We start from the raw sequence: 27,615 nt of genomic DNA, 5'->3' as shown, positions 1-27,615 counted from the left end.
CCCAGCCCTGGGTCGTGAGAGCTCACAGGGTGGTTCCCCAACTCTGAACTTGCTTCAGGCTCCCAGTGGCCAGCCCTAAACTAGACTGTCCGGGCACTGCCTGTGTCCTTCCCCCGGCCACCCTGCGGCTCTCTGAGCCTCTCAGGACCTACAGGGCCGCTGTCTCCCTCACGCCCACAGCTCCTTCCCCCTCGCTCCTTCCCCGCCTCCTCTTCGCTCTCCTGGGGGCCTGTTGCCCTGCAAACCCCTGCTGCTCTGTGGTTCCGTTGGAGGGGAACTGAGTGGCTCCTGAGTGCAGATTCTTGGTGGGTGTGTCCGTGGCCAGCTCCTGATGTGGAGTGTGACACCGTCTCTTTTGCTGCAGGTCAAAAGAGGGATCACGGCAGGCGCCATGGGCATTGCGAACCTGATCGAGTTCATGTGGAACGTAAGCAAGCAGAAATAGCGGTAAGGTCCAGGATTCATCCCAGCAATAGCCACTTAGTATGGAGAGGACTTGCTGTGCCAGAAGGACTGGGGTTGGGTTTATTGATTTCACTGTTTTATACTCATTTAGGCTAATGTTTTTAAAAATATGTCTTTATTGACTTTATATATATATATATATATATATATATATATATATATATATATATTTTTTTTTTTTTTTTTTTTTTTTTTTTAGAAAGAGAGATAGGGGCAGGGAATAGAGAGAAACATCGATGGGAGAAATTCATCAGTGGCTGCCTCCTGCATGCTTCCTACTGGAGATGGAGACTCCGGGAATAGAACCAGAGACCTCTTGCTTCATGGATCAACACTCAACCACTGAGCAACACCAGCCAGGCCACTGAGGCTGATTTCAATGGAGCTGTAAAAGCACAGGAAGATTTTATTTGGGGAAACACGGCCCAGCATGAATGCTATTAAAGACACAGTTGGGCTCTGTCATGGACTCAATGCTTGTGTCTCCCTCCGTCCCCCATTCACGCTGAAGCCCTAACCCCCAAAGGGATGGTATTTGGAGCTGGGCCTCTGGGAGGGCATTAGGTTCAGAGGAGGTCATGAGGTGGTGGCGAGGGTGCGGGTGGGCATGATGGGATCCGAGCCCTTACAAGCAGACAGGAGCTCTCTCCCATGTGAGGACACAGCGAGAAGGTCGCCATTGGCAAGGCAGGAAGAGGGTCCCTCCAGGAACTGCCTCTGCCAGCACCTTCGCCTTGAACGTGTCCGCTTCCAGGCCTGTGAGAAATAAGTGTCTGTGCCGAAGCCCCGCCGGTGGTGTGTTGCCATGGCAGCCCGAGCTCACGGACGGGGCTCTTCCCCGGAGCCTGAGGGGCGTCCTGGCCATTCTCTGCTTTCCTCGGGGCTCCTCTTGGAGGGCGAGGATGCGTGGGGCAGGGAGACACCCCTGTGAGGGCGGGAGCAGGACCCAGGGGCCTGCCAGGGCCGGGGCTCCGCTGCGGGAATTGTGCTGAGGATTCTGGGCCATGAATGTGACGCAGCCCCAGCGGCCGAGGCTCCTTTCCTGCTGCTGCTCTCCACGCCTCTCGGCTCCGGAAGAATTAGTGTCATGATGTCCCCACCGTCGCTAGTCCCCGACACCCCACTCCATGGCTTTTCCTTCGGCGTCAGCTCAGCAGCATCTCTCCTCCAGGCCCGCAGCTCTTGGGTTCCTGTTCAAGTTCCCGAGAGAGAATCTGATTGGCTCAGCTCACCGCATCCTAGCTCAGCCTCCTGATTGGCTGCTGTTGGGTCAGGTGAGCACACTGAGCCAATCAGTTCTGACTGATGGGGCCAGTCACATGGTTTGAACCTGGCCCTGGAGGCAGAGGCAGTTTCACTTGGAGGGCACTGAGGGAGAGTCAAACTGCACGGATTGGCACCCCTGGTCCAGGGCAACCAGGGGAGGGGACGGAGCTGGCACCACCCTTGGGTCCCTCCAGAGCTGCTGGGAGCCTGGGTCTGGTGCCAGAGGAGATTTACCGCCAGAATTAGAGCCCGGAGCTCACATCTCCCATAAGACCTGAGTCCCCGGATTCCCCGTCTCCCACTGCTATTGGGTGAGCTTTAGACCAAGAAGCGAGAAGCCTTCTCCCGTCTATCACCCGCTGGTTATTGGGCTCACAGAGCAGCTGTGCCCTCTGACCCAGAGGTAGCCTGGGCGCAAGGCCAGCATGGATCCTTCTGGAACCCCCGCATGGAGGCTATTTGAGCCTGGGAATCTGAGCAAGGCGCGCTTTGGCAGCAAGTACAAGTCATTCTCTTTGTTCTTCAACCTTCTGATGGCACCGAGCTTCGTCCCAGCCTGGTGTCTGTGCACCGAGGGGATCGAGGGCAACCCCCCCCCCCAACTTTCTCATGCCTGGGAAGGTACAGCACAGGGGAGGGGACGCCCCCAGATCTCCAGTCAGGGTGTTAGGGGCTGTGCTGCCCACCATGGAGAGTGGCCATTCAGTAGGGCCACTGGTGGCAGAGGCTGGGAGAGGAAGTAGAGGGCATGGGGCCCCGCCCCTTTTGGGACCACACCCAGGGCACACTAGGTACTAGCGGAGGGATACTCTGAGGAGGTTAAGTTTCATAAAAGACTTAATTTTATTTTTAGAGAAATTTTAGGTTTAGAGAGAAATTGAGAGGAAGGTACAGAGATTTCCCATATGCCCCCTGCCCCCCACTCACCCAGAGCCTCCCCCATTATCAACTCCCCTCTTCCCAGCCTGTATTTTTGTTGTATGTGATGAACCCACATCGGCACATCATTACAACCCACAGACCTTAGTGTAGCCCAAGAGTCACTCTTGGTGTGGTGCATTCTATGCATCTGGACACATTAGAATGACATGAGTCCATCATTACAGTGTCACACAGCAGTTTCACTGCCCTCACAGTGGAGGCGACTCATTTCCATATTCAACCAGGGGCAGCTTGAGCCATGGCAAGTTGGGCTCCGGAAGATGATTTAATTCCATGTGGGAGTCACTGATGGGTGCGGACTTCACCTTTGAGTTAAAACAGAAAAGAAAGCCCGGTGGCTCAGTGTTTGAGGGTGGACCAGGAGGTCACAGTTTGATTCCCGATCGGCACATATGCCCGGGTTTCGGCTCAATCCTGGTGTGGGAGGTACAGGAGGCAGCTGATCAATGATCCACTCTCATCACTGATGTTTCTATCTGTCCTTCTCCCTTCCTCTCTGAAAATAAAAATGTGAAAGAAAAACACAACTTCTAAAAGGTGGGCTGACTGAAAGAGGTAGGGGGTACGGGAAAGATGCTGGGAGATGTTTATGCCTCATCAGGGGATTCAAGGACCAGAGGTGGGACTGCACAGGAGGTAATTGTGTGTTCCTTTTTGCACCATGAGAGTAAATGAGTGATGTCTGCTGACCACAGCGGTCAACTACAGAGAACAAGTAGACAGTCCATTGAGCACCTACTCCAGGCCGGCCAGGGGCTGGGATCCTCCACCCACCACCTTTTCTGATATTACTAGAGTGGATCCCGGCCCCCAGCTCGGAGAGGAAGGGACTGAGGCTCTGAGAGTCCAGAGCTTTCCCAAAGTCACACGGACAGAAAACGCTGGCTTCCCCCACAGGTGCCCCGGTGCTTCTGTTCTGGTTTAGGTGCCACAGAGGCAGCAGAATTCCTCCCTGGAGGGGACATAGGTTTACGTATGACTTCTTCAGTCTTGGCACAGTCGGTCCATCCTTTAGCCAGGAAGAGAGGGACAGTGAGAGACAGAAGGACAGGTTTCCCGAGAGCTCGGGCAGGGGACAGGACTGTGCGAGGTTGTCTCTACAGCGGCTTCTAATGGGGGGTTTTGTGCCCCTTCAGGCTGTTACTGGTGTAGGGATGGATTCTTCCTGACAGAACAGGTGATAGCTGTCAAAGCTGCATTTCCAAGGTACATCTGTGGACTGGTCATGAATGTTTCTACCTGAAAGGGAGCAGCCCAGGTTCACAGTCCACAGCAAGTCCAGGCAGGTTCTCCCTCCCACCAAAGGGGCTGGAGGCCACACTCATGCTCCCACCTTCCCCAGGCCTGGCCTCTCGGAGATGCTGGCCTTGTCCCAACAACCCTTCCCTGGGAAGCCGAAGGTGTGACCACTTGTCAGTGCTGGGCTTGACTGGATGTGTCCTGACAACTGGCAGGGTGGACGGATGGAATCCTGTGTGAGCCTCCGGGGTGGGCCACTTGGTCCTGATGGAGGTGGTAGGGGAGGGGCCTTCCTGCCTGGGCTCCTGGGGCCAGAGCTCTGGGGTGAAAGTGGGAATGGCTCTGTGGTCGGGGCTCTCCCTGGGCTCCAGCTCTGCAGAGGGAGGTGGTGGCAGAGCTGAGGTGTACGATGGGAAACCATGGCCTCAGGGATCACTGTGCTCTGTGTACTGTTCCCAAGTGCAGCCTGGAAACTTCTATCTCCACCCCCACCTCAGCCTGAACTCCAGATTCACACGTCCACTGCTACTGAGCAGGTCCACACAGATGTCTAACTGGTCACCTCAACTCCCCACATGAGCATCAAATCCTTAATATCCCTCCCAAAACTCCTCCTCATTCCCCTCCATCCAGGCTGCCCAGGGCTGTGAGCCCTGGAGGTGCTGTGGTTCAGCAGAAAGAGCCGGGACCACTGGGGATTGAATCTTGTTTGTGCCTCTTACTGTGTGTTTGTGACAATGAACTCAGAAGAGGGCAAGGGGATGGGTTAAAGCTCTGCCCAGAACTTCCATAACATGTTCTTGAGCTCTTACACCGGCCACAGACCTGAGCATCTCTTGCCCGAAGGTTCTCTGGGGCCTTAGGAAACCTGTCACGGTGCAGGGCTGACCCAGACTTCCCTGACAGCACACAGGGCATCAGGAGCTGCCTTTAGGGTGGGTTTTAGAGGCAAAAAATCCCAAAGGGTTAGAGGAGCCCAGAGCCCTAGACGCCCCCCAAACATCCCCTCCTCTTGCACATGGGGAAACTGAGGCCAGAGAGGAAGTGCCCTGTCCAAAGACCCTGAGTGGATTAAAAGCAGATGTGAGATTAGTTCTCAAACATCCTGACTCCCAGCCAACAAGACCCTGAGAGCTCCCTTTTGAATTATTCAGGGTAATTCTTGTCACCCCCACTCCAAGTAGACCTCCAGAAGGGAGAGGGAGCCCCTGAAGAGAGGGCCTTACCTGCCGGCTGCGGGCCTTGCCGTATCTCAGATCGGTGACAAAGTGCTCACAGTTCCTGTTCATAACACTGTACTCCAACTCCTTACCAACCAACTCCTCTGCAGACCTGATAATCTTGTTCACGGGCAGTGGTGAGTGCTCATGGTCCAAGTGGTTGTTGACCCGATAGCAGCAGCCCCCCACCACATCACGCAGGAGCTCCCTTTTCACCACACCTCTGCTGCTCAGCACAGAGAAGAGGCTGCAGGAGCCAGCCCCGGGGTACTCATCTGGAATCAGACACAAGAGTATCAGCAACTGCAGGGGAGGCCAGGGAGGGGAGAGGTCACAAGGCAGGGAGGAAGGGCCAGGGGGTCACACTATTGAGCTCTGGTGTCTGTCCCTTCACCAATGTGATTGGAGGGTTCCATCATTTTGCTCTTTTCCTTAACGAGCTGTGAATAATCAATGTTAATCAATGTTGTGATGGTCAGTGGCTGCCACTGTGTTCCATTACATGAATGGACATTATATGAATTTACGGTAGTAAACTGTATTTGTTCATCTTTGCACGTGTGTGTTTCAGAAAGAGATCAAAGTAGTTGTGGTCCCACTGGGTTTCAGACTCTGCTGTGCAAATTTCATACATTCCCTCATTATTCTCCTTTCAAATTTCATGGTAAAACTCTCAACTCCATTCAACAACCGATATTGGACCTGAGGCATCATGGGCCTTTTCTGGCCCAGCTCTGGCCACATGGAGAGGCCACACAGCGCTTCCAGCTGGTGGCGTCCAATCCATTGAGCCTGGAGCCCGGGATTTGCTCTCTAAGAGGAGGGATCTAGAGAGCCCGCTAACCAGCAGGCTCCTTTATGTGTGAGTCTCGAGGCTGATGCTGCACTTAGCACCGCCCTGGAGGAAGCACTACCTGCACACTCACACACAAGCAGGACCCGCTGCTCACACTCACGCTCCCTGTTCCAAGCCTCCTAAGTGTCGTCTGGATTAGGGGGTTTCGCTTACTATTTGCCATCAATGCTGACAGTTTTCAGCTCTGTCAGTGTAGGTGACAGCGCATAGAATCCTGCTCAGTCACAAGGAGATTCTTGTGATCATGAGAAGTTTCTGTCCAGCGAGAACGCAAACGCTTGCTGTCCGAGGTGTGGGTGCCACTGCTCTGCAGGGCACCAGCCCCTGTGCCTCCCAGTCCGCGGTCTCCTCCCAGCACCTTCTTTTCATGGACGACACACACGTCTGGGCCCTGCCTTCTCCTCTGACTGCCTGTCATCCTGCTTCTGCTCTCCCTGCATTACTTCAAGGGTCCAGGTGCTCGTGTGCGTGTGGGTGAGACTCTCTGTGAGGTGTGACCTGGGAGAGCTGCTCCATGGAGGGTGTTCAGGAAGCCCTCTCAGGTTGCCCTGTTCTGTGACATTCTCAGGACACAGCCTGAGAGGCAGTCCCTCCATGAGAGCGGGACACCCAGACACGCTGCTGGTTTAGAGAAATCTGTCTGCTCGCCCAGCTAACGGGCCCGAGCTGGAGAGCATCCAATGCGGGCGCAGTGCGGCTTCCCTGGGGCCCACGGACCTCTTTTCCTGCTGAGTCAGGACCCGAGGGACCACTGAGATGCCCCCAAGGGACACGATGTACAGTGAGCACACGCCCCGCCCAGGGAGAACCCAGCGAGGGTTCCTGGTGGCATTTGGCTTTGAATTGTTCTCATGAGACCCGTGTTTGGCAAATGCAGCTCACGAGCCACATGCGGCTCTTTGGCTCTTCCACAGAATACCACGGCCTGGGCGAGTCTATTTTGAAGAAGTGGCGTCAGAAGAAGTTTAAGTTTAAAAAATTTGTCTCTCAAAAGAAATTTCAATAGTTGTACTGTTGATATTTGGCTCTGTTGACTAATGAGTTTTGCCGACCACTGCACTAGGCTAATACATCTTTGGTAAATCCTACTTTCAACCCCCTTACCTGGGGGAGCCAGGTGGATCACATAACCATCGCCCACAGAGAGGGCCCAGTGGGAGTAGCCGATGCGGGAAATCTCAATCAGGTCTCCAGGCTTGGGCTCTTCACGAAACTGCAAGAAAACAGCCAGGAAGGGGAGAGATTTCAGGGACCTGCAGAGGGCCGGCTGGGAGGAGCTGGGCAGGGGAGTCCATGCAGATGTTCATCGCCTGGTGAGCGTGTGGAGGGCACTCTGGCCCCTGTGAGGCCCTCAGCCTCTGGCGCTTTCAGAGCGTGCCCTTGGGGAACTGGAAGCCTGGAATCTGGTTGCCCCGAGGGAGGGAAGCCTGGAAACATGACCTTGTGCTTTGGGAGAGTGAAGAATTGTCCAAAGAGAGTGTAATGCATGCGTGTCTGTGCTTTGTGCACATGTATGTTGTGTGTGGTGCGTGTACATGCACACACAGGATGCCGACGAGCATATGTGGGTGTATTGTGCACCTGTCCGGAGGGTGATGACACGATTGCTGTGTGCAAAGCCCCTTCGTGGAGGCTGGGACCCAGGCTCATCCCCAGCCACATGGGGCAGGTGAGTCTGAGCTTCTGCCTCACACACTGCCCGCAGGTGCTCACATGCCTCTTGCCCTGGCTGAGCATGGCCCCCTCAGGCTCCCCCTCACACTCTGCCCCTGCAGCCCCGGTGCACCCGCCCTCAGAGGTTCCCACCTGAGGGACAGAACTGACAGCCTAGTGAGGGGACTGAGCGTTGAGGAGGCCCTAGTGGGGCTGCCCCTCTTCCAGAGCTGGGTGGGGGAGGGGGCAGACGGGGCTCACACACTCAGGCAGCAGGCTCTGCTGGCACTCTCCCCACCATGACTGCCACCCTCCAAGCCCAGGGGAGGAAGCAGCACCCCTTGCTCAGCTGGGGAAACTGAGGATCAGAGAGGGAGAGGGACTTGCCCGGGGACACTCAGCTGGCAGTGGCTGCGCTGGGTCTTCTCTGTCCCGTTTCATCCTGTCCCTTTCCTCCCTCCCTCCCTGCCTTACCACCTCCTCCCTCTCCTCAGTGCCCCGCCCAGGGCACCACAGCTTCCTGATCAGATAATTTTTCAGCTTTTCTTTGTCTCTGTGTCTGACCTCAGCGAATGAGAAACCTCCTGCAGCCCTCACCCCAGGCGGCCCAACCTGAGGCCAGGGCTCAGCTCTCCTTTGGCCCATTCCATGCCGGTACCCAGCAGCCCACACTCACCCCGAACACGTCTCCTGATTCACCTCCTCGTCCATCTCCCGCCCGTGACTCGGTTCCGGGCACCACGTCCCTATTTTGTGACCCCACAGTTTCCTGACAAGATTCCCTGACTCCTGTCCATTCACCTCCATAGCCAGTCCCTCAGGACCCCCGGTGTCCTTCCCAAATGTCCTATTTGTCCATGACCCTCCTCTGGCCTCAGAGCACAGGCATGCCCCTGGGCAGCCATAGCTCCTCCTGACCCTTCCCCACCCTCCTGGCCCCACCTGTCCTCGCCCCCCTGGGCTGGCTGAAGGCCTTGCCTTCCCCTCCCAACAGCTCCCTCTGGCCTGTGCTCCTCTGCACCCAGCTTTTCTCTGCTCCCAGCCTCTGCTCCATGCCCACCCCTCCTCTCCTCCCCCCAGACAGACACCTCCTCTGAGGAGCTGCCCTGAAGGCCCAGCCTGGCTCAGCTGCCACGCTCAGGGTCCCCAGCCCCCGGGACCGCCACCTCTCCCCACGGGATCTTGCTCTGCTGTGGACCCTGTGCCTGTCCCACCCCCTCTGGGCTTTGAGCTCCATCAGGGGGATCCTGTGTGCTCGGCCCTCCCTCCCTGCATCTCCTGGGTCCTGAGAGGGGCCTGGTTTGGAACAGGAGGGAAGGACCTGTGGGAGCAGGAGGGCTGGAGGGCCCGGGACCAGGGCTCAGGCCAGGCAGGCCCAGAGGTGGTGTCCATCTGGGGGAGAACAAGGGCATTTCTCACTCTGAAGCAAAATGATGACTTAAGGGGAGGCCTGGGCACTGTCCCAGGAGCAGGGCAGTGAGCTGGCGCCTGGTCTGGGGAGGCAGCGGTTCCCAGGAGCAGTGATGCAGGTGGGCTGAGCTCTGGAATGTGCAGGAACCTTCCCGGAATCACCCTAATTCCCGTAAGAGCCCAGCCCAGCTGCCTGCTTTTCTGCTGCACACCACGTGCTGGGCCCGCCCCTCCCGGATCCTGTGTGAGTCTGGATACCAGGGCTAATGGGGATGGGGGAGCTGTCCTCGTTGGACGCTGAGAACCGAATGCGTGGCATCCAGCAGACACATGCCTGGGAGGAAGGAGGACCGAGAACAGAGGGGCTGAGGTGGCACCGAACCCCAGCAGCAGCTGCGGCCCACGGCTAAATGTCCTACAAGGCACAGGCTCCACAGCTAAGATTTATCTGGATCAAGATGTCATTGGTGCTGAGGCGGAGATTTTGTGCTAAGCTCTCATTAAAAACACAGAAGAGGAGGCCAAGCTGATGAGTCCACAACTGGAGTGAAATGGAATTAAAAAAATACTCAATTAAGGTAAAAAGCAGAAGAAGAAAAAGAAGGGAATAGAGGAATCATGGGACAAGTAGAAAGCAACATATTTCTAAATAACCCCTGTGAGCACCAATCCTGAAGCCCTGAAAAAAGTGTTCAGTTGGGGTGAGTAAATGAATATACACAATAAACACACACCGGTAAACACCCACGGGACGCAGTCCAGCCGCAGTGAAAGGGAAATGTGAATGCTCACGTTGGAGACGAGGAAGTCTCCAGTCAGTACTCCAGCTCCCCTCTCAGCAAACAGGAACGGGAAGGCTACAACAATGGCAAGAGCAAGGAAGGAAGGAACAGGGCGCAGAAACCAGGGAAATGGAAAACACAGAAAGAGTAGAGAAAATCGAACACACAAAAGCTGGATCTTTGAAAACATCCATTATGTCCACAAACGTTTTGAAAGATTACAAAGGAAGAGAGAGAAGATACGGATGACCAGGACTGGAACAGAAGCGGGGCTGTTCCTTCAGAACCTGCGGGCATCGGAGGCGCACAGGGAATCCTGGGCAGAGCGTCACACACTTGACATTCTGGTGAAATGGACCAATTTCTGAAAAAGCCAACGTACACTCTCAACCAGACACGGAAACCTCACCTCTCTTCACGGTGTTTCAGTGCAAAGAGGTGCTCACGTGCTGGCCAGACCCACAGCGGAGGCCGTGAGGCGGACCAGGCGGGGAGGTGGGTGAGCGCCAGGCCCACAGCCAGGCCACCAGGGGGGCAGCGGCAGGAGAGGCGAGACCGCGGCTGCAGGACCCCCTGAGCACGTGGAAGCTGGACACGGGCCTCAGAGGCGGAGTCCGTGCCCAGCAGCTGCAGCCGGGCCTGCGAGGGGCAGGCACCACCCCATGGGGCGCTCGGCCCACACTCATGGCCTCTGGGCTGGCACCGTGAGGCCCTCACCCTGAGCAGGAGGGCGTGAGCGGAGGGGAGGGCAGGCCATGGCGCTCTGTGCCGCTCAGACGCCTTTAGGGGTGAAACTCACTTGGAAACAGGGAGGACGCAGCCCGGAACCCATTCTCCTTCCTGGCCGGAGGAACCATGGCCGTTGGACCCGCGAGTCCGGAGGCTGTGTGGCCCAGGGAAGCGGGAGCCGGGGTCATGGGGTCATGCTGGGAAAGGGGTGCCTTCCTGCGCCCCTGCACACAGTGCTTCCTGATGGAGGGAGGGAGGGGCTCTGCCAGGTCCTCACTCTGGCTGCGCTTCCCTCCCACCTGCAGGGCTGCTCCCCCTCCTGCTCCCCTGAGGCCTGAGAGCTGGGCAGGCCTCCCTGTGGCCTCCAGCAAAGCTGTGCGTGACAGTGACAGCAGGAAGGAGGGGTGAGTGCAGCTTAGGTGCTGGTTGCCTGGACAATAGCCACCTCCCCTGCCCGCTCCAGGTCTACACGCACACGCACACGCACACGCACACGCGCACACGCACACGCACCGCACGCACATGCACCACACACACACCTTCTCCGGGGCGCGCACAGCCCTGCCCTTCACTGGGCAGCACCAGCCCCTCCACAGACCTGGCTGAGGCCCCAGTGGCTGAGCCCCCCAGGGGAGCCCCTGCCCCGTTGCCCACGATGGGTTTGCATGGAAACGGGAGGCAGCCCTGGACAGGGAAGGGGGGACAAGGCCGCAGGAGGCTGTGGGAGGGGCTTTCCCTGCTCAGAGGAGACCAGGGAATGAAAAGCACCTCTTACTGCCCTTGGACAGGGCCAGGTGCGGCTGTGCCCCTGGAGGCTGTGCGACCACAGCGACCATCCAGGAGACACGGGACCAGCAGGATGGAAGAGCCTGGGCCCTGGTGCCTGGGGAGCTGCGGGACTGAGCCTGTGCCCTGCCTCCGCCTCCTGCTCCAGGGACAGCGGACGGCCAGGCTGGGGAGGCCGCTCTCAGGGAAGCTCTGCTCTCCCACCCACATGCACCCCATGCCAATGAGCCCTGGGATCCCGAGGTCCAGGCACCCGCCTGCTGAGGCCTTCCCGGGGGGTCCCGCCTGAAGGCTGCCCGGGGCTCCTGTCCTTCGTGGGGTGGGTATAAGATAAGGGCCCACCGGGGCCGGGGGCTGACAGCTGGGCCTCATGCACCCCGTCCTGCAGTGGGAGCACGTGTCCCGGGCAGGGCAGGCATGAGGCTTCCCTCCGACTCCGACTGCTTCCGGCGGCTTCCAGGCCCAGCCATGCCAGGCCTTGGCGGAGAAATCATGGCCTGTGCACGGAGAGCAATGCTGAGAGGCCCTCTAACCACTGAGGGTTCAGTCCTTCTGAACAACAAGGGAAAGCGAAAGCGAAAGCATCCACTTGGGTATAAAACCTGTTGCACCAGGAGCAGAAGCCAGACCCACCCTGGCTAGCAATGGCTTCGGTAAGTCCTCAGAACTTTCTAGAACCAGCTCTACAGGGGAGGGCAGCTCCCTGTTATAAATGAAGGCCTGGGCTGTGTTCCTGCTGGGAACAGCGCTGCCTCTAAGGTTGCCATGGAGACCGGAATGTTGTTTGAGTCTCTTTTGCTGCAGGACTGGGAGGTCTTGGGGCAGAGGGAGCCCCCGCTCTGGGTCTGGCACTGTATGGAGTTGGGGGGCCATGTGGGAGGATGTGTGGTGTCTGGGCTGTGCCCTTCTGAGCTGGGGAAGGAGGTGGAGTGTGGGCTGATGGGGGACCCGGGACTTGGGGAGCAGTGGATCCCGGGATGTGGGACTCAGCTGCTACTGGGGTTTGGTGCCTCCTCAGCCCCTCTGTTCTGGCCTCCCCTTACTCCCAGGCATGTGTCTGCTTGATGGGGTGCATTCGGTTCTCAGCGTCCAACGCGGACAGCTGCCCCCATTAGCCCTGGAGTCCAGACTCACACAGGATCCAGGAGGGGCCAGCCCGGTGTGAGGTGGGCAGCAGAAAGCAGCCAGCTGGACGGGGCTCTTACAGGAAGTGAGGCGATTCCGGGAAGGCGCCTGCACATTCCAGAGCTCAGTCCACCTGCTTCACTGCTCCTGGGAACCGCTGCCTGCCCAGACCAGGCCCCAGCTCACTGCCCTGCTCCTGGGACAGTGCCCAGGCCTCCCCTTAAGTCACCATTTCATTTCGGAGTGAGAAATGCCCTTGTTCTCCCCCAGATGGACACCACCTCTGGGCCTGCCTGGCCTGAGCCCTGGCCCCGGGCCCTCCAGCCCTCCTGCTCCCACAGGTCCTTCCCTCCTGTTCCACACCAGGCCCCTCTCAGGACCCAGGAGATGCAGGGAGGGAGGGCCGAGCACACAGGATCCCCCTGATGGAGCTCAAAGCCCAGAGGGGGTGGGACAGGCACAGGGTCCGCAGCAGAGCAAGATCCCGTGGGGAGAGGTGGCGGTCCCGGGGGCTGGGGACCCTGAGCGTGGCAGCTGAGCCAGGCTGGGCCTTCAGGGCAGCTCCTCAGAGGAGGTGTCTGTCTGGGGGGAGTAGAGGAGGGGTGGGCGTGGGGCAGGGGCTGGGGGCAGAGAGAAGCTGGGGTGCAGAGGAGCAGAGGCCAGAGGGAGCTGTGGGGAGGGGAAGGCAAGGCCTTCAGCCAGCCCAGGGTGGGGGGGGGGGGGGTGGCGAGGACAGCAGGGGCCAGGAGGGTGGGGAAGGGTCAGGAGGGGCTGTGGCTGCCCAGGGGCATTCCTGTGCCTTGAGGCCAGAGGAGGGTCATGGACAGATGGGGCATTTGGGAAGGACACCGGGTGTACTGGGGGACTGGCTGTGGAGGTGAAGGGACAAAAGGCAGGGAATCTTGTCAGGTAACTGTGGGGTCACAAAATAGGGACCTGGGGCCTGAGCTGAGTCAAGGGCGGGAGATGGACGAGGAGGTGAATCAGGAGACGTGTTCGGGGTGAGTGTGGGCTGCTGGGTACCGGCATGGAATGGGCCAAAGGAGAGCTGAGCCCTGGCCTCAGGTTGGGCCGCCCGGGGTGAGGGCTGCAGGAGGTTTCTCATTCGCTGAGGTCAGACACCGAGACAAAGAAAAGCTGAAAAATTCTCTGATCAGGAAGCTGTGGTGCCCTGGGGGGGCACTGAGGAGAGGGAGGAGGTGGTGAGGCAGAGAGGGAGGGAAGAAAGGAACAGGAGGAGACGGGACAGAGAAGACCCAGCGCAGCCACCGCCAGCTGAGTGTCCCCGGGCAAGTCCCTCTCCCTCTCTGATCCTCAGTTTCCCCAGCTGAGCAAGGGGTGCTGCTTCCTCCCCTGGGCTTGGAGGGTGGCTGTCATGGTGGGGAGAGTGCCAGCAGAGCCTGCTGCCTGAGTGTGTGAGCCCCGTCCGCCCCCTCCCCCACCCAGCTCTGGAAGAGGGGCCGCCCCACTAGGGCCTCCTCAAAGCTCAGTCCCCTCACTAGGCTGTCAGTTCTGTCCCTCAGGTCGGCACCTCTGAGGGCGGGTGCACCGGGGCTGGAGGGGCAGAGTGTGAGGGGGAGCCTGTGGGGGCCATGCTCAGCCAGGGCAAGAGGCATGTGAGCACCTGCGGGCAGTGTGTGAGGCAGAGGCTCAGACTCACCTGCCCCATGTGGCTGGGGATGAGCCTGGGTCCCAGCCTCCACGAAGGTGCTTTGCACACAGCAATCGTGTCATCACCCTCCGGACAGGTGCACAATACACCCCCATATGCTCGTCGGCATCCTCATGTGTGTGCATGTACACGCACCTCATACAACACACATGTGCAAAAAACAGAGACACGCATGCATTATACTCTCTTTGGATAATTCTTCACTCTCCCAAAGCACAAGGTCTTGTTTCCAGGCTTCCCTCCCTCGGGGCAACCAGATTCCAGGCTTCCAGTTCCCCAAGGGCACGCTCTGAAAGCGCCAGAGGCTGAGGGCCTCACAGGGGCCAGAGTGCCCTCCACACTCTCACCAGGCGATGAACATCCGCGTGGACTCCCCTGCCCAGCTCCTCCCAGCCGGCCCTCTGCAGCTCCCTGAAATCTCTCCCCTTCCCGCTGTTCTCTTGCAGTTTCGCAAGGAGCCCAGGCCTGGAGACCTGATTGAGATTTCCCGCATCCGCTCCTCGCACTGGGCCCTCTATGTGGGCGATGGTTATGTGATCCACCTGGCTCCCCCAGGTAAGGGGGCTGAAAGTGTAACTTTCCAGAGATTTGTTAACATGACGAGGACAATTCAAAGCCAAATGCCACCCTGGGAACCCGCGTCGTTTCTCCCTGAGCTGTGCTTGTGCTCACAGTACATCCGTGTCCCTTGGGGGCATCTCAGTGGTCCCTCTGGTCCTGATTCACCAGGGACTGAGGTCTGTGGGCCCCAGGGAAGCTGGGATGGGTCCGTATTGGACACTCTCCAGCTTGGGCCCAGTAGCTGGTTGTGCAGACAGATTTCTCTAAACCAGCAGAGTCTCTGGGTGTCCGGGTCTCTTAAAGGAGAAGGATCAATGATTGTGGATTGGTCAACTGGATGCACAATAGCAGCCACTGACCATCACAGTATTCACAGCTCATGAAATAAAAAGAGTAAAATTCAGGAATCCTCCCATCACATTGGTGAAGGAACGGACACCAGAGCTCAATAGTGTGATGCCTGTCCCTTCTAACTTATCTTGTGTCTTCTCTCTCCATCCCTGGCCTCCCCTGCAGTTCCTGATACTAGTGTGTCTGATTTCAGGGGAGAAGTCTGAGGCTGGCGCCCCCACTGGTCTAGGGGTGGTGAAAAGGGAGCTCCTTAAGGAAGTGGTGGAAAACAGCTCCTATGCGGTCAACAACCACTTGGACCACCTGTACAAACCACGGCCCATAAAGGAGATGCTCAGGTCTGGGAAGGAGATGGTTGGTAAGGAGATGGAGTACAGTGATCTGAGCAGGAACTGTGAGCACTTGGTCACCGATCTGAAATATGGCAAGGCCCATAACCGCCAGGTAAGGCCCTCTCTGGGGGCTTCCTCTTCCTCCTGGAGGTCTGCTTGCTTTGGGGGTGCATCCCGGTGAGAGGCCTGTTCAGCCAGAAGAAAAACTTACCAGGAATGATGTAAAATTATGCTCCCTGCCTCCTGCTGGCAGACACTTAGGATGTCTGCAATCAAATCTTGGGTCTGCTCCTAATCCACCCAGGGTCTTTGAACAGGTCACTTCCTCTCTGGCCTCAGTTTCCCCATGTGCAGAAGGAGGGGATGTTTGGAGGTGACCATTAGACATCCACATAGACCTGTTCAGTAAGAGGTGAATCTGGGAGTCTGGAGTTCAGGCTGAGGTGGGGGTGGAGACAGAACTTTCCAGGCTGCACTTGGGAACAGTACACAGAGCTCAGTGATCCCTGAGGCCATGGTTTCCCATCGTCCCCCTCAGCTCTGCCACCACCTCCCTCTGCAGAGCTGGAGCCCAGGGAGAGCCCCGACCACAGAGCCATTCCCACTTTCACCCCCAAGCTCTGGCCCCAGGAGCCCAGGCAGGAAGGGCCCTCCCCTACCACCTCCATCAGGAACAAATGGCCCACCATGGAGGCTCACACAGGCCCTGGAGTGGGTGGGACAGAAGTCTGGGGGTTGGTCAGGAAAACGTGGGGTCACATAATCGGGAACTGGATGACCCTGAATAAAGTCATGGGGGAGAGATGAACAAAGAAGTGGATTCCAGAGAAGCTTCCAGGCTCAGTGACCATTGTAGGATATGGGCATGGAATGAGGCAAAGGGAAGCTGGCCCCTGGTCTCAGATTGGGCTTCTGGGGTGAGCGCTGCAGGAGGTTTGCTGAGGTCAGACACAAACATAAGAAAGGGTAAAAATTCTCTATTCAAGAAGCTGTGGTCCCCTGTGCAGGGACCCTGAGGAGCAGGGAGAAGGTCATAAGCAGAGAGGGAGGAATGGGGACCAGGAAGGGACGGGGCAGAGAAGACCCAGCACAGCCACTGCCAGCTGAGTGTCCCTGGGCAAATCCCTCCGCCTCTCTGATCCTCAGTTTCCCCAGCTGAGCACGTGGGTGCTGCTTCCTTCCCCTGGGCTTGGGAGGGTGGCAGTTATGGGGGGAAATGTGCCGGCAGAGCCTGCCGTGTGACTGTGAGCCCTGTCCCCAGGGCAGGAAGCTGGGCAACAACAGTAGGGCCTTCTCCAATGCTCAGGTGCCCTTGGGATGCTGTCACCTGCTGTCTGTCAGTTCAGCATCTTCAAGGGCCCGTGTGCCGGAGCTGGGGAGGGCAGAGTGTGAGGGGGTGGGTATTGGGGCCATGCACAGCAAGGGTAAACACATGATAGAGACATGAGGGTCAGTGTGAGAGAGCAGAGAAGCTCAGACTCACCTGGACAATGTTGTGGGGGATGGGCCTGGGCCCCATCCTCAGGAAAGGGGGTTTATATACAGGCTGTTGTGTTTTCATCCACCTGACACATACACAGTACACTTGCATATGTGTGTCTGTATCCTAGTATGTGTGTATATACAGGAAATACACTATATATCCATGTGCAACACACAGACACACATTTGTTACACACACATTCCGGACAAATCTTCACCCTCCCAATGCTCAAGGTCTTTTTTCCAGGCTTCCAGTTACTCCGAGGGCAACTTCTAGAAGATACAGCAGGCTGAGGACCTCACAGGGGACAAGAGTTTCCCAAACCTCCCCACGCTCCTCCACTTACACACACATTCTTCCCATGGGGCTAGCATCAGTAAGCAAATCCCCGGGTGGAGTTGCAGCTCCCAGCCGGCCCTCTGCAGCTCCCAGAACTCTCTCCCCTTCCTGGCTGTTCTCTTGCAGTTTCGTGAAGAGCCCAGGCCTGGAGACCTGATTGAGATTTCCCGCATCGGCTACTCCCACTGGGCCCTCTATGTGGGCGATGGTTATGCGATCCACCTGGCTCCCCCAGGTAAGGGGGTTGAAAGTAGGATTTACCAAAGATTTATTAGCCTAATGCAGTGGTCGGCAAACTCGTTACTCAACAGAGCCAAATATCAACAGTACAAAGATTGAAATTTCTTTTGAGAGCCAAATTTTTTAAACTTAAACTTCTTCTGACGCCACTTCTTCAAAATAGACTCGCCCAGGCCGTGGTATTCTGTGGAAGAGCCACACTCAAGGGGCCAAAGAGCCGCATGTGGCTCGTGAGCTGCATTTGCCGAAGACGGGCCTCATGAGAACAATTGAAAGGCAAATGCCACCCAGGAACCCTCGCTGGGTTCTCCCTGGGCAGTGCGTGTGCTCACTGTACATACATGTCACTTGGGGGCATCTCAGTGGTCGCTAAGCTCCTGACTCAGCAGGAAAAGAGGTCCGTGGGCCCCAGGGAAGCCGCACTGCGCCCGCATTGGATGCTCTCCAGCTCGGACCGGTTAGCTGGGCGAGCAGACAGATTTCTCTAAACCAGCAGCGTGTCTGGGTGTCCCGCTCTCATGGAGGGACTGCCTCTCAGGCTGTGTCCTGTGTGCTCAGAGGATGTCACAGAACAGGGCGTCCTGAGAGGGCTTCCTGAACACCCTCCACGGAGCAGCTCTCCCAGGTCACACCTCCCAGAGAGTCTCACCCACACGCACACGAGCGCCTGGACCCTTGATGTAACGCAGGGAGAGCAGAAGCAGGATGACAGGCAGGCAGAGGAGAAGGCAGGGCCCAGACGTGTGTGTCCTCCATGAAAGGAAGGTGCTGGGATGAGACCGCGGACTGGGAGGCACAGGGGCTGGTGCCCTGCAGAGCTGTGGCACCCACACCTCGCACAGCAAGCGTTTGCGTTCTCGCTGGACAGAAACTTCTCATGATCACAAGAATCTCCTTGTCACTGAGCAGGTTTCTATGCGCTGTCACCTACACTGACAGAGCTGAAAACTGTCAGCATTGATGGCAAATAGTAAGCGAAACCCCCTAATCCAGACGACTCTTAGGAGGCTTGGAAAAGGGAGCGTGAGTGTGAGCAGCGGGTCCTGCTTGTGTGTGAGTGTGCAGGTAGTGCTTCCTCCAGGGCGGTGCTAAGGGCAGCATCAGCCTCGAGACTCACACATAAAGGAGGCTGCTGGTTAGCGTGCTCTCTAGTTCCCTCCTCTTAGAGAGCAAATCCCGGGCTCCAGGCTCAATGGATTGGACGCCACCTGCTGGAAGCGCTGTGTGGCCTCTCCATGTGGCCAGAGCTGGGCCAGAAAAGGCCGATGAGGCCACAGGTCCAATATCGGTTGTTGAATGGAGATGAGAGTATTTACCATGAAATTCAAAAGGAGAATAATGAGGGAATGTATGAAATTTGCACAGCAGAGTCTGAAACCCAGTGGGACTATAACAACTGTGATCTCTTTCTGAAACTCACAAGTGCAAGATGAACCAATACAATTTACTGCCGTTGTTTACAATGGATAAGCTATGGACCAGCCATTGTAGGGACTTGTCAACTAGATGATGTCCTTTCATATAATGGAACACAGTGGCAGCCACTGACCATCACAACATTGATCAACATGAAAAGTATTCACAGCTCGTTAAGGAAAAGAGCAAAATGATGGAATCTCCAATCACATTGGTTAAGGGACAGAACCAAAGCTCAATTGTGTGATCCCCTGGCCCTTCTTCCCTGCCTTGCATCTCTCTCCCTCCCTGGCCTCCCCTGCAGTTGCTGATACTCTTGTGTCTGATTCCAGATGAGTACCCTGGGGCTGGCTCCTCCAACACGTCCTCCGTCCTGAGCCCCAGAGGGATGGTGAAAAGGGAGCTCCTGAATGATGTGGTGGGGGGCTGCCGCTATGGGGTCAACAACCACTTGGACCTCAAATACGCACCACTGCCCGTGAACAAGATTGTCAGTTCTGCGGAGGAGATGGTTGGTAAGGAGATGGCATATGGTATTCTGAGCAGGAACTGTGAGCACTTTGTCACCGATCTGAGATACGGAAAGGACAGCAGCCGGCAGGTAAGGCCCTCTCTACAGGGGCTCCCTCTCCCTTCTGGAGGTCTACTTGGAGTGGGGGTGAGAAGAATTACCCTGAATAAATCTTAAGGGAGCTCTCAGGGTCTTGTTGGCTGGGAGTCAGGGCGTCTGAGAACAAATTTCACATCTGCACTCAGGGTATTTGAACAGGGCACTTCCACTCTGGCCTCAGTTTCCCCATGTGCAAGAGGAGGGGATGTTTGGGAGACCTCTGGGGCTCTGGCCACCTCTATGCCTTTAGGATCCTTTGCCTCTAAGACCAACCCTAAAGGCAGCTCCTGATGCCCTGTGTGCTGTCAGGGAAAGTCTGGGCCAACCCTGATCCATGACAGGTGTCCTAAGGCCCCAGAGAGCCCGCGGACAAGAGATGCTCAGGTCTGTGGCCTATGTGAGAGCTCAAGAACATGTTATGTAAGATCTGGGCACAGCCTTACCCTCTCCTCTTTCCCTATTACCAACACACAGCTAGTTAAGAGGCAGAAGCAGGATTCAATCCCCAGTGGTCCCGGCTCTTTCTGCTGAACCACAGCACCTCCAGGGCTCACAGCCCCTGTGACTGGGTGATGGGCATCCTGGATGGAGGAGAATGAGGGGAGGAGGAACAGGTTTGGGAGTGAAATTAAGGATTTGATACTCATGAGGGGTGTTGAGGTGACCAGTTAGACATCCAGGTGGACCAGTTGAGTAGCAGTTGGATGTGTGAGTTTAGAGTTCAGGCTGAGGTCGGGGTGGAGACAGAAGTTTCCAGGCTGCACTTGGGAACAGTACACAGAGCACAGTGATCCCTGAGGCCATGGTTTCCCATCGTCTCCCCTCAGCTCTGCCACCACCAACCTCTGCAGAGCTGGAGCCCAGGGAGAGCCCCGACCACAGAGCCATTCCCACTTTCACCCCCAGAGCTCTGGCCCCAGGAGATCAGACAGGAAGCCCCCACCCCGTCAGGACTTAGTGGTCCCACTATGAAGGCTCACATGGGCCCTGGAGTGGGTGGGACAGAAGTCTGGGGGTTGGTCAGGAAAATGTGGGGTCACATTATCGGGAACAGGATGGCCCTGAATAAAGTCATGGGGGAAAGATGAACAAAGAAGTGGATTCCAGAGAAGCTTCCAGGCTCAGTGACCATTATTGGATATGGGCATGGAATGAGGCAAAGGGAAGCTGGTCCCTGGTCTCAGATTGCGCTCCTGGGGTGAGTGCTGCAGGAGGTTAGCCGAGGTCACGCACAAACAGAAGATAACCTGAAAAATTCTCAGACAGGAAGCTGCAGTGCCTATGGCAGGTACACTGAGGAGCAGGGAGGAGGTAAGCAAGGCAGAGAGGGAGTAAAGGGGACCAGGAAGGGATGGGGCAGAGAAGACTCAGTGTAGCCACTGCCAGCTGAGTGTCCCTGGGCAAGTCCCTCTGCCTCTCTGATCCTCAGTTTCCCCAGCTGAGGACATGGGTGCTGCCTCCTTCCGCTGGGCTTGGGAGGTGGCAGTTATGGGGGAAATGTGCCGGCAGAGCCTACCGTGTGACTGTGAGCCCTGTCCCCAGGGCAGGAAGCTGGGCAACAACAGTAGGGCCTTCTCCAAAGCTCAGGTGCCCTTGGGATTCTGTCACCTGCTGTCTGTCAGTTCAGCATCTTCAAGGGTCCTTGTGCCAGGACTAGGGAGGGCAGAGTGTGAGGGGGTGGGTGTTGGGCCCATGCACAGCCAGGGCAAACGCATGATGAAGACATGAGGGTCAGTGTGTGAGAGCAGAGAAGCTCAGACTCACCTTGACAATGTTGTGGGGGATGGGTCTGGGCCCCATCCTCAGGGAAGGGGGTTTACATACAGGCTGTTGTGTTATAACCACCCAGACACACACACAATACACCTGCATATGCGTGTCTGCATTCTAGTGTGTGTGCATGTACATGCAACACACAACACATCCATGCACAATACACACAGACACACATGCATTACAAACACATTTTGGACAAATCTTCACTCTCCCAATGCACAAGGTCATTTTTCCAGGCTTCCAGTTACTCAAAGGGAAACTTCTAGAAGCTACAGCAGGCTGAGGACCTCACAGGGGACATGAGTTCCTCCCGTCCCCCGTCCCCCTCCAAACACACACACACATTCTTCCCATGGGGTGAGCATCAGTAAGCAAATCCCCAGGTGGAGCATAGCTCCCAGACAGGGCTTTGCAGGTCCCTGAACTCTGTCTCCCCTTCCTGGCTGTTCTCTTGCAGTTTCGTGAAGAGCCCAAGCCTGGAGACCTGATTGAGATTCCCCGCATCGGTTACTCCCACTGGGCCCTCTATGTGGGCGATGGTTATGTGATCCACCTGGCTCCCCCAGGTAAGGGGGTTGAAAGTGCAACTTTCCAGAGATTTGTTAACATGACGAAAACAATTCAAAGCCAAATGCCCCGCTGGAACCCGCGTTGGTTCTCCCTGGGCAGTGCCTGTGCTCACTGTACATCCGTGTCCCTTGGGGGCATCTCAGTGGTCCCTCAGGTCCTGAATCAGCAGGGAAAGAGGTCCGTGGGCCCCAGGGAAGCCGGGCTGCACCCGCATTGGATGCTCTCCAGCTCGGGCCTGTTAGCTGGGCGAGCAGACAGATTTCTCTAAACCAGCAGCGTGTCTGGGTGTCCCGCTCTCATGGAGGGACTGCCTCTCAGGCTGTGTCCTGTGCTCAGAGGATGTCACAGACAGGGCGTCCTGAGAGGGCTTCCTGAACACCCTCCACGGAGCAGCTCTCCCAGGTCACACCTCCCAGAGAGTCTCACACACACGCACACGAGCACCTGGACCCTTGATGTAACGCAGAGAGAGCAGAAGCAGGATGACAGGCAGGCAGAGGAGAAGGCAGGGCCCAGACGTGTGTGTCGTCCATGAAAGGAAGGTGCTGGGAGGAGACCGCGGACTGGGAGGCACAGGGGCTGGTGCCCTGCAGAGCAGTGGCACCCACACCTCGGACAGCAAGCGTTTGCGTTCTCGCTGGACAGAAACTTCTCATGATCACAAGAATCTCCTTGTCACTGAGCAGGATTCTATGTGCTGTCACCTACACTGACAGAGCTGAAAACTGTCAGCATTGATGGCAAATAGTAAGCGAACCCCCCTAATCCAGACGACACTTAGGAGGCTTGGAACAGGGAGCGTGAGTGTGAGCAGCGGGTCCTGCTTGTGTGTGAGTGTGCAGGTAGTGCTTCCTCCAGGGCGGTGCTAAGTGCAGCATCAGCCTCGAGACTCACACATAAAGGAGCCTGCTGGTTAGCGTGCTCTCTAGATCCCTCCTCTTAGAGAGCAAATCCCGGGCTCCAGGCTCAATGGATTGGACGCCACCAGCTGGAAGCGCTGTGTGGCCTCTACATGTGGCCAGAGCTGGGCCAGAAAAGGCCGATGAGGCCTCAGGTCCAGTATCGGTTGTTGAATGGAGATGGGAGTATTTGCCATGAAATTCAAAAGGAGAATAATGAAGGAATGTATGAAATTTGCACAGCAGAGTCTGGACCCCAATGGGACTAGATTAACTTTCATCTCTTTTTGAAACACAGAAGTGCAAACATGAATAAATACAATTTACTGCCGTTGTTTACAATGGCTAAGCTATGGACCAGCCAATAATAGGGACTTGGTCAACTAGATGATGTCCATTCATAATGGAACACAGTGGCAGCCACTGACCATCACAACATGGATTAACATGAAAAGTATTCGTAGCTCGTTAAGGAAAAGAGCAAAATGATTGAATCCTACAATCACATTGGAGAAGGGACAGAACTCATGCTCAATAGTGTGATCCCCTGGCCCTTCTTCCCTGCCTGGCGTCTCTCTCCCTCCCAGGCCTCCCCTGCAGTTGCTGATACTCTTGTGTCTGATTCCAGATGAGTACCCTGGGGCTGGCTCCGCCAGCATCTTATCTGTGGTGAGCCCCAGCGGGATGGTGAAAAGGGAGCTCCTGAGTGATGTGGTGGGGATCTGTGGCTATCAGGTCAACAACCACTTGGACTGTGAATACGCACCACTGCCCGTGAACAAGATTATCAGATCTGCGGAGGAGAAGGTTGGTAAGGAGTTGGCGTACAGTATTCTGACGGGGAACTGTGAACACTTTGTCACCGATCTCAGATATGGAAAGGCCCGCAGCCAGCAGGTAAGGCCCTATCTTCAGGGAATTCCTCTCACTTTTGGAGGTCTACTTGGAGTGGGTGTGAGAAGAATTACCCTGAATAAATCTTAAGGGAGCTCTCAGGGTCTTGTTGGCTGGGAGTCAAGGCGTCTGAGAACAAATCTCACATCTGCACTCAGGGTCTTTGAACAAGGCACTTCCTCTCTGGCCTCAGTTTCCCCATGTGCAGAAGGAGGGGATGTTTGGGGGACCTCTGGGGCTCTGGCCACCTCTATCCCTTTGGGATCCTTTGCCTGTAAGACCCACCCTAAAGGCAGCTCCTGATGCCCTGTGTGCTGTCAGGGAAAGTCTGGGCCAGCTGTGCACCATGACAGGTGTCCTAAGGCCCCAAAGAGCCCGAGGGCAATAGATGCTCAGGTCTGTGGCCTATGTAAGAGCTCAAGAACATGTTATGTAAGATCTGGGCACAGCCTTACCCTCTCCTCTTTCCCTCTTACCAACACACAGCTAGTTAAGAGGCAGAAGCAGGATTCAATCCCCAGTGGTCCCTGCTCTTTCTGCTGAACCACAGCACCTCCAGGGCTCACAGCCCCTGTGACTGGGTGATGGGCAGCCTGGGTGGAGGAGAATGAGGGGAGGAGGAACAGGTTTGGGAGGGAAATTAAGGATTTGATGCTCATGAGGGGTGTTGAGGTGACCAGTTAGACATCCAGGTGGACCAGTTGAGTAGCAGTTGGACGTGTGAGTCTGGAGTTCAGGCTGAGGTGGGGGTGGAGATAGAAGTTTCCAGGCTGCACTTGGGAACAGTACACAGAGCACAGTGATCCCTGAGGCCATGGTTTCCCATCGTCCCCCTCAGCTCTGCCACCACCTCCCTCTGCAGAGCTAGAGCCCAGAGAGAGCCCAGACCACAGAGCCTTTCCCACTTTCACCCCCAGAGCTCTGGCCCCAGGAGCCCAGGCAGGAAGGCCCCTCCGCTACTCACCCCCATCAGGACCAAGTGGCCCACCCAGGAGGGTCACACAGAATTCCATCCGTCCACCCTGCCAGTTGTCAGGACACATCCAGTCAAGCCCAGCACTGACAAGTGGTCACACCTTCGGCTTCCCAGGGAAGGGTTGTTGGGACAAGGCCAGCATCTCCGAGAGGCCAGGCCCCCAGGGAGGGTGGGAGCATGAGTGTGGCCTCCAGCCCCTTTGGTGGGAGGGAGAACCTGCCTGGACTTGCTGTGGACTGTGAACCTGGGCTGCTCCCTTTCAGGTAGAAACATTCATGACCAGTCCACAGATGTACCTTGGAAATGCAGCTTTGACAGCTATCACCTGTTCTGTCAGGAAGAATCCATCCCTACACCAGTAACAGCCTGAAGGGGCACAAAACCCCCCATTAGAAGCCGCTGTAGAGACAACCTCGCACAGTCCTGTCCCCTGCCCGAGCTCTCGGGAAACCTGTCCTTCTGTCTCTCACTGTCCCTCTCTCCCTGGCTGAAGGATGGACCAATTGTGCCAATACTGTAGAATTCATACGTGAACCTATGTCCCCTCCAATGAGGAATTCCGCTACTTCTGTGGCACCTAAACCAGAAAGGAAGAACCGGGGCACCTGTGGGGGAAGCCAGCGTTTTCTGTCCGTGTGACTTTGGGAAAGCTCTGGACTCTCAGAGCCTCAGTCCCTTCCTCTCCGAGCTGGGGCCCGGGATCCACTCTAAGAGGATCAGAGAAGGTGGTGGGTGGAGGATCCCAGCCCCTGGCCGGCCTGGAGTAGGTGCTCAATGGACTGTCTACTTGTTCTCTGTAGTCTGACCACTGTGGTCAGCAGACATCACTCATTTACTCTCATGGTGCAAAAAGAAACACACAATTACCTCCCGTGCAGTCCCACTTCTGGTCCTTGAATTCCCTGATGAGGCATAAACATCTCCCAGCATCTTTCCCGTACATCCTACCTCCTTCAGTCAGCCCACCTTTTAGAAGTTGTGTTTTTCTTTCACATTTTTTTTTTCAGAGAGGAAGGGAGAAGGACAGATAGAAACATCAGTGATGGGAGAGGATCATTGATCAGCTGCCTCCTGCACCTCCCACACCAGGATTGAGCCGCAACCCGGGCATATGTACCGATCGGGAATCAAACTGTGACCTCCTGGTCGACCCTCAACCACTGAGCCACCGGGCTTCTTTTTCTTTTTTAACTCAAAGGTGAAGTCCTCACCCATCAGTGAATCCCACATGGAATTAAATCATCTTCCCCAGCCCAACTTGCCATGGCTCAAGCTTCCCCTGGTTGAATATTGAAATGAGTGAAACTGCTGTGTGACACTGCATGATGGACACATGTCAATCTAATGTGTCCAGATGCATAGAATGCACCACACCAAGAGTGACTCTTGGGCTAAACTAAGGTCTGTGGGTTGTAATGATGTGCCGATGTGGGTTCATCACGAACAACAAAAATACAGGCTGGGGAGAGGGAAGTTGATAATGGGGGAGGCCCTGCTTGTGTGGGGGGCAGGGGGCATATGGGAAATCTCTGTACCTTCCTCTCAATTTCTCTCTAAACCTAAAATTTCTCTAAAAATAAAATTCTTTTATGAAACTTAACCTCCTCAGAGTATCCCTCCGCAAGTACCTAGTGTGCCCTGGGTGTGGTCCCAAAAGGGGCGGGGCCCCATGCCCTCTACTTCCTCTCCAGGCCTCTGCCACCAGTGGCCCTACTGAATGGCCACTCTCCATGGTGGGCAGCACAGCCCCTAACACCCTGACTGGAGATCTGGGGGCTTCTCCTTCCCTGTGCTTTACCTTCCCAGGCATGAGAATGTTGGGGGGTGGGGGATGGCCCTCGATCTCCTGGGTGCACAGACACCAGGCTGGGACGAAGCTCGGTGCCATCAGGAGGTTGAAGAACAAAGAGAATGACTTGTACTTGCTGCCAAAGAGCGCCTTGCTCAGATTCCCAGGCTCAAATGTCAGCCTCCATGCGGGGGTTCCGGAAGGATCCATGCTGGCCTTGCGCCCAGGCTACCTCTGGGTCAGAGGGCACAGCTGCTCTGTGAGCCCAATAACCAGCGGGTGATAGACGGGAGAAGGCTTCTCGCTTCTTGGTCTAAAGCTCACCCAATAGCAGTGGGAGACGGGGAATCCGGGGACTTGGGTCTTATGGGAGAGGTGAGCTCCGGGCTCTAATTCTAGGTGGTAAATCTCCTCCGGCACCCGACCCGGGCTCCCAGCATCTCTGGAGGGACCCAAGGGTGGTGCCAGCTCCGTCCCCTCCCCTGGGTGCCCTGGACCAGGGGTGCCAATCCGTGCAGTTTGACTCACCCTTAGTCCCCTCCAAGTGAAACTGCCTCTGCCTCCAGGGTCAGGTTCAAACCATGTGACTGGCCCCATCAGTCAGAGCTGATTGGCTCAGTGTGCTCACCTGACCCAACAGCAGCCAATCAGGAGGCTGAGCTAGGATGCGGTGAGCTGAGCCAATCAGATTCTCTCTCGGGAACTTGAACAGGAACCTGAGAGCAGCCGGCCTGGAGGAGAGATGCTGCTGAGCTGACGCCGAAGGAAAAGCCGTGGAGTGAGGTGTCGGGGACCAGCGACGGTGGGGACATCACGTCACTAATTCTTCCGGAGCCGAGAGGCGTGGAGAGCAGCAGCAGGAAAGGAGCCTCGGCCGCTGGGGCTGCGTCACATTCATGGCCCAGAATCCTCAGCACAATTCCCGCCGCGGAGCCCCGGCCCTGGCAGGCCCCTGGGTCCTGCTCCCGCCCTCACAGGGGTGTCTCCCTGCCCCACGCATCCTCGCCCTCCAAGAGGAGCCCCGAGGAAAGCAGAGAATGGCCAGGACGCCCCTCAGGCTCCGGGGAAGAGCCCCGTCCGTGAGCTCGGGCTGCCATGGCAACACACCACCGGCTGGGCTTCGGCACAGACACTTATTTCTCACAGGCCTGGAAGCGGACACGTTCAAGGCGAAGGTGCTGGCAGAGGCAGTTCCTGGAGGGACCCTCTTCCTGCCTTGCCAATGGCGACCTTC

The 27,615-nt window shown here is 56.6% G+C and overlaps 2 protein-coding genes across 2 annotated transcripts; one reads left to right on the top strand and one right to left on the bottom strand.

Annotated features, from left to right (window-relative positions):
- Window positions 1-2,861: 2,861 nt before the first annotated feature.
- On the bottom strand, window positions 2,862-10,690 carry LOC308233794 (phospholipase A and acyltransferase 4-like; the record flags this gene model as incomplete). The annotated part of the gene is made up of 5 exons (XM_080640747.1): window positions 2,862-2,978; window positions 5,139-5,407; window positions 7,093-7,201; window positions 9,844-9,908; window positions 10,633-10,690. 5 exons carry the CDS (start codon window positions 10,688-10,690, stop codon window positions 2,862-2,864), a joined length of 618 nt encoding a protein of 205 aa, XP_080496873.1.
- A 1,289-nt stretch (window positions 10,691-11,979) lies between these two features.
- On the top strand, window positions 11,980-26,190 carry LOC308234214 (uncharacterized protein). The gene is made up of 8 exons (XM_080641643.1): window positions 11,980-12,001; window positions 14,592-14,700; window positions 15,251-15,501; window positions 17,338-17,446; window positions 19,200-19,468; window positions 21,711-21,819; window positions 23,351-23,619; window positions 25,600-26,190. Exons 1-8 carry the CDS (start codon window positions 11,993-11,995, stop codon window positions 25,621-25,623), a joined length of 1,149 nt encoding a protein of 382 aa, XP_080497769.1. The 5' UTR covers window positions 11,980-11,992; the 3' UTR covers window positions 25,624-26,190.
- The last annotated feature ends 1,425 nt before the right edge of the window (window positions 26,191-27,615 follow it).

Source organism: Plecotus auritus (assembly GCF_963455305.1).
Source record: "Plecotus auritus genome assembly, chromosome: 9".
Classification (NCBI taxonomy): domain Eukaryota; kingdom Metazoa; phylum Chordata; class Mammalia; order Chiroptera; family Vespertilionidae; genus Plecotus; species Plecotus auritus.
Note: the sequence above shows the minus strand (reverse complement) of the source record. Positions and strands in the feature narration are given on the sequence as shown.

Coding starts and splice junctions, on each gene's coding strand:
- LOC308234214 (XM_080641643.1), top strand. Junction 17,447..19,199: donor GATCCACCTGGCTCCCCCAG/GTAAGGGGGTTG, acceptor GTCTGATTCCAG/ATGAGTACCCTGGGGCTGGC. Junction 23,620..25,599: donor GAAAGGCCCGCAGCCAGCAG/GTAAGGCCCTAT, acceptor TTTTTTTTTCAG/AGAGGAAGGGAGAAGGACAG.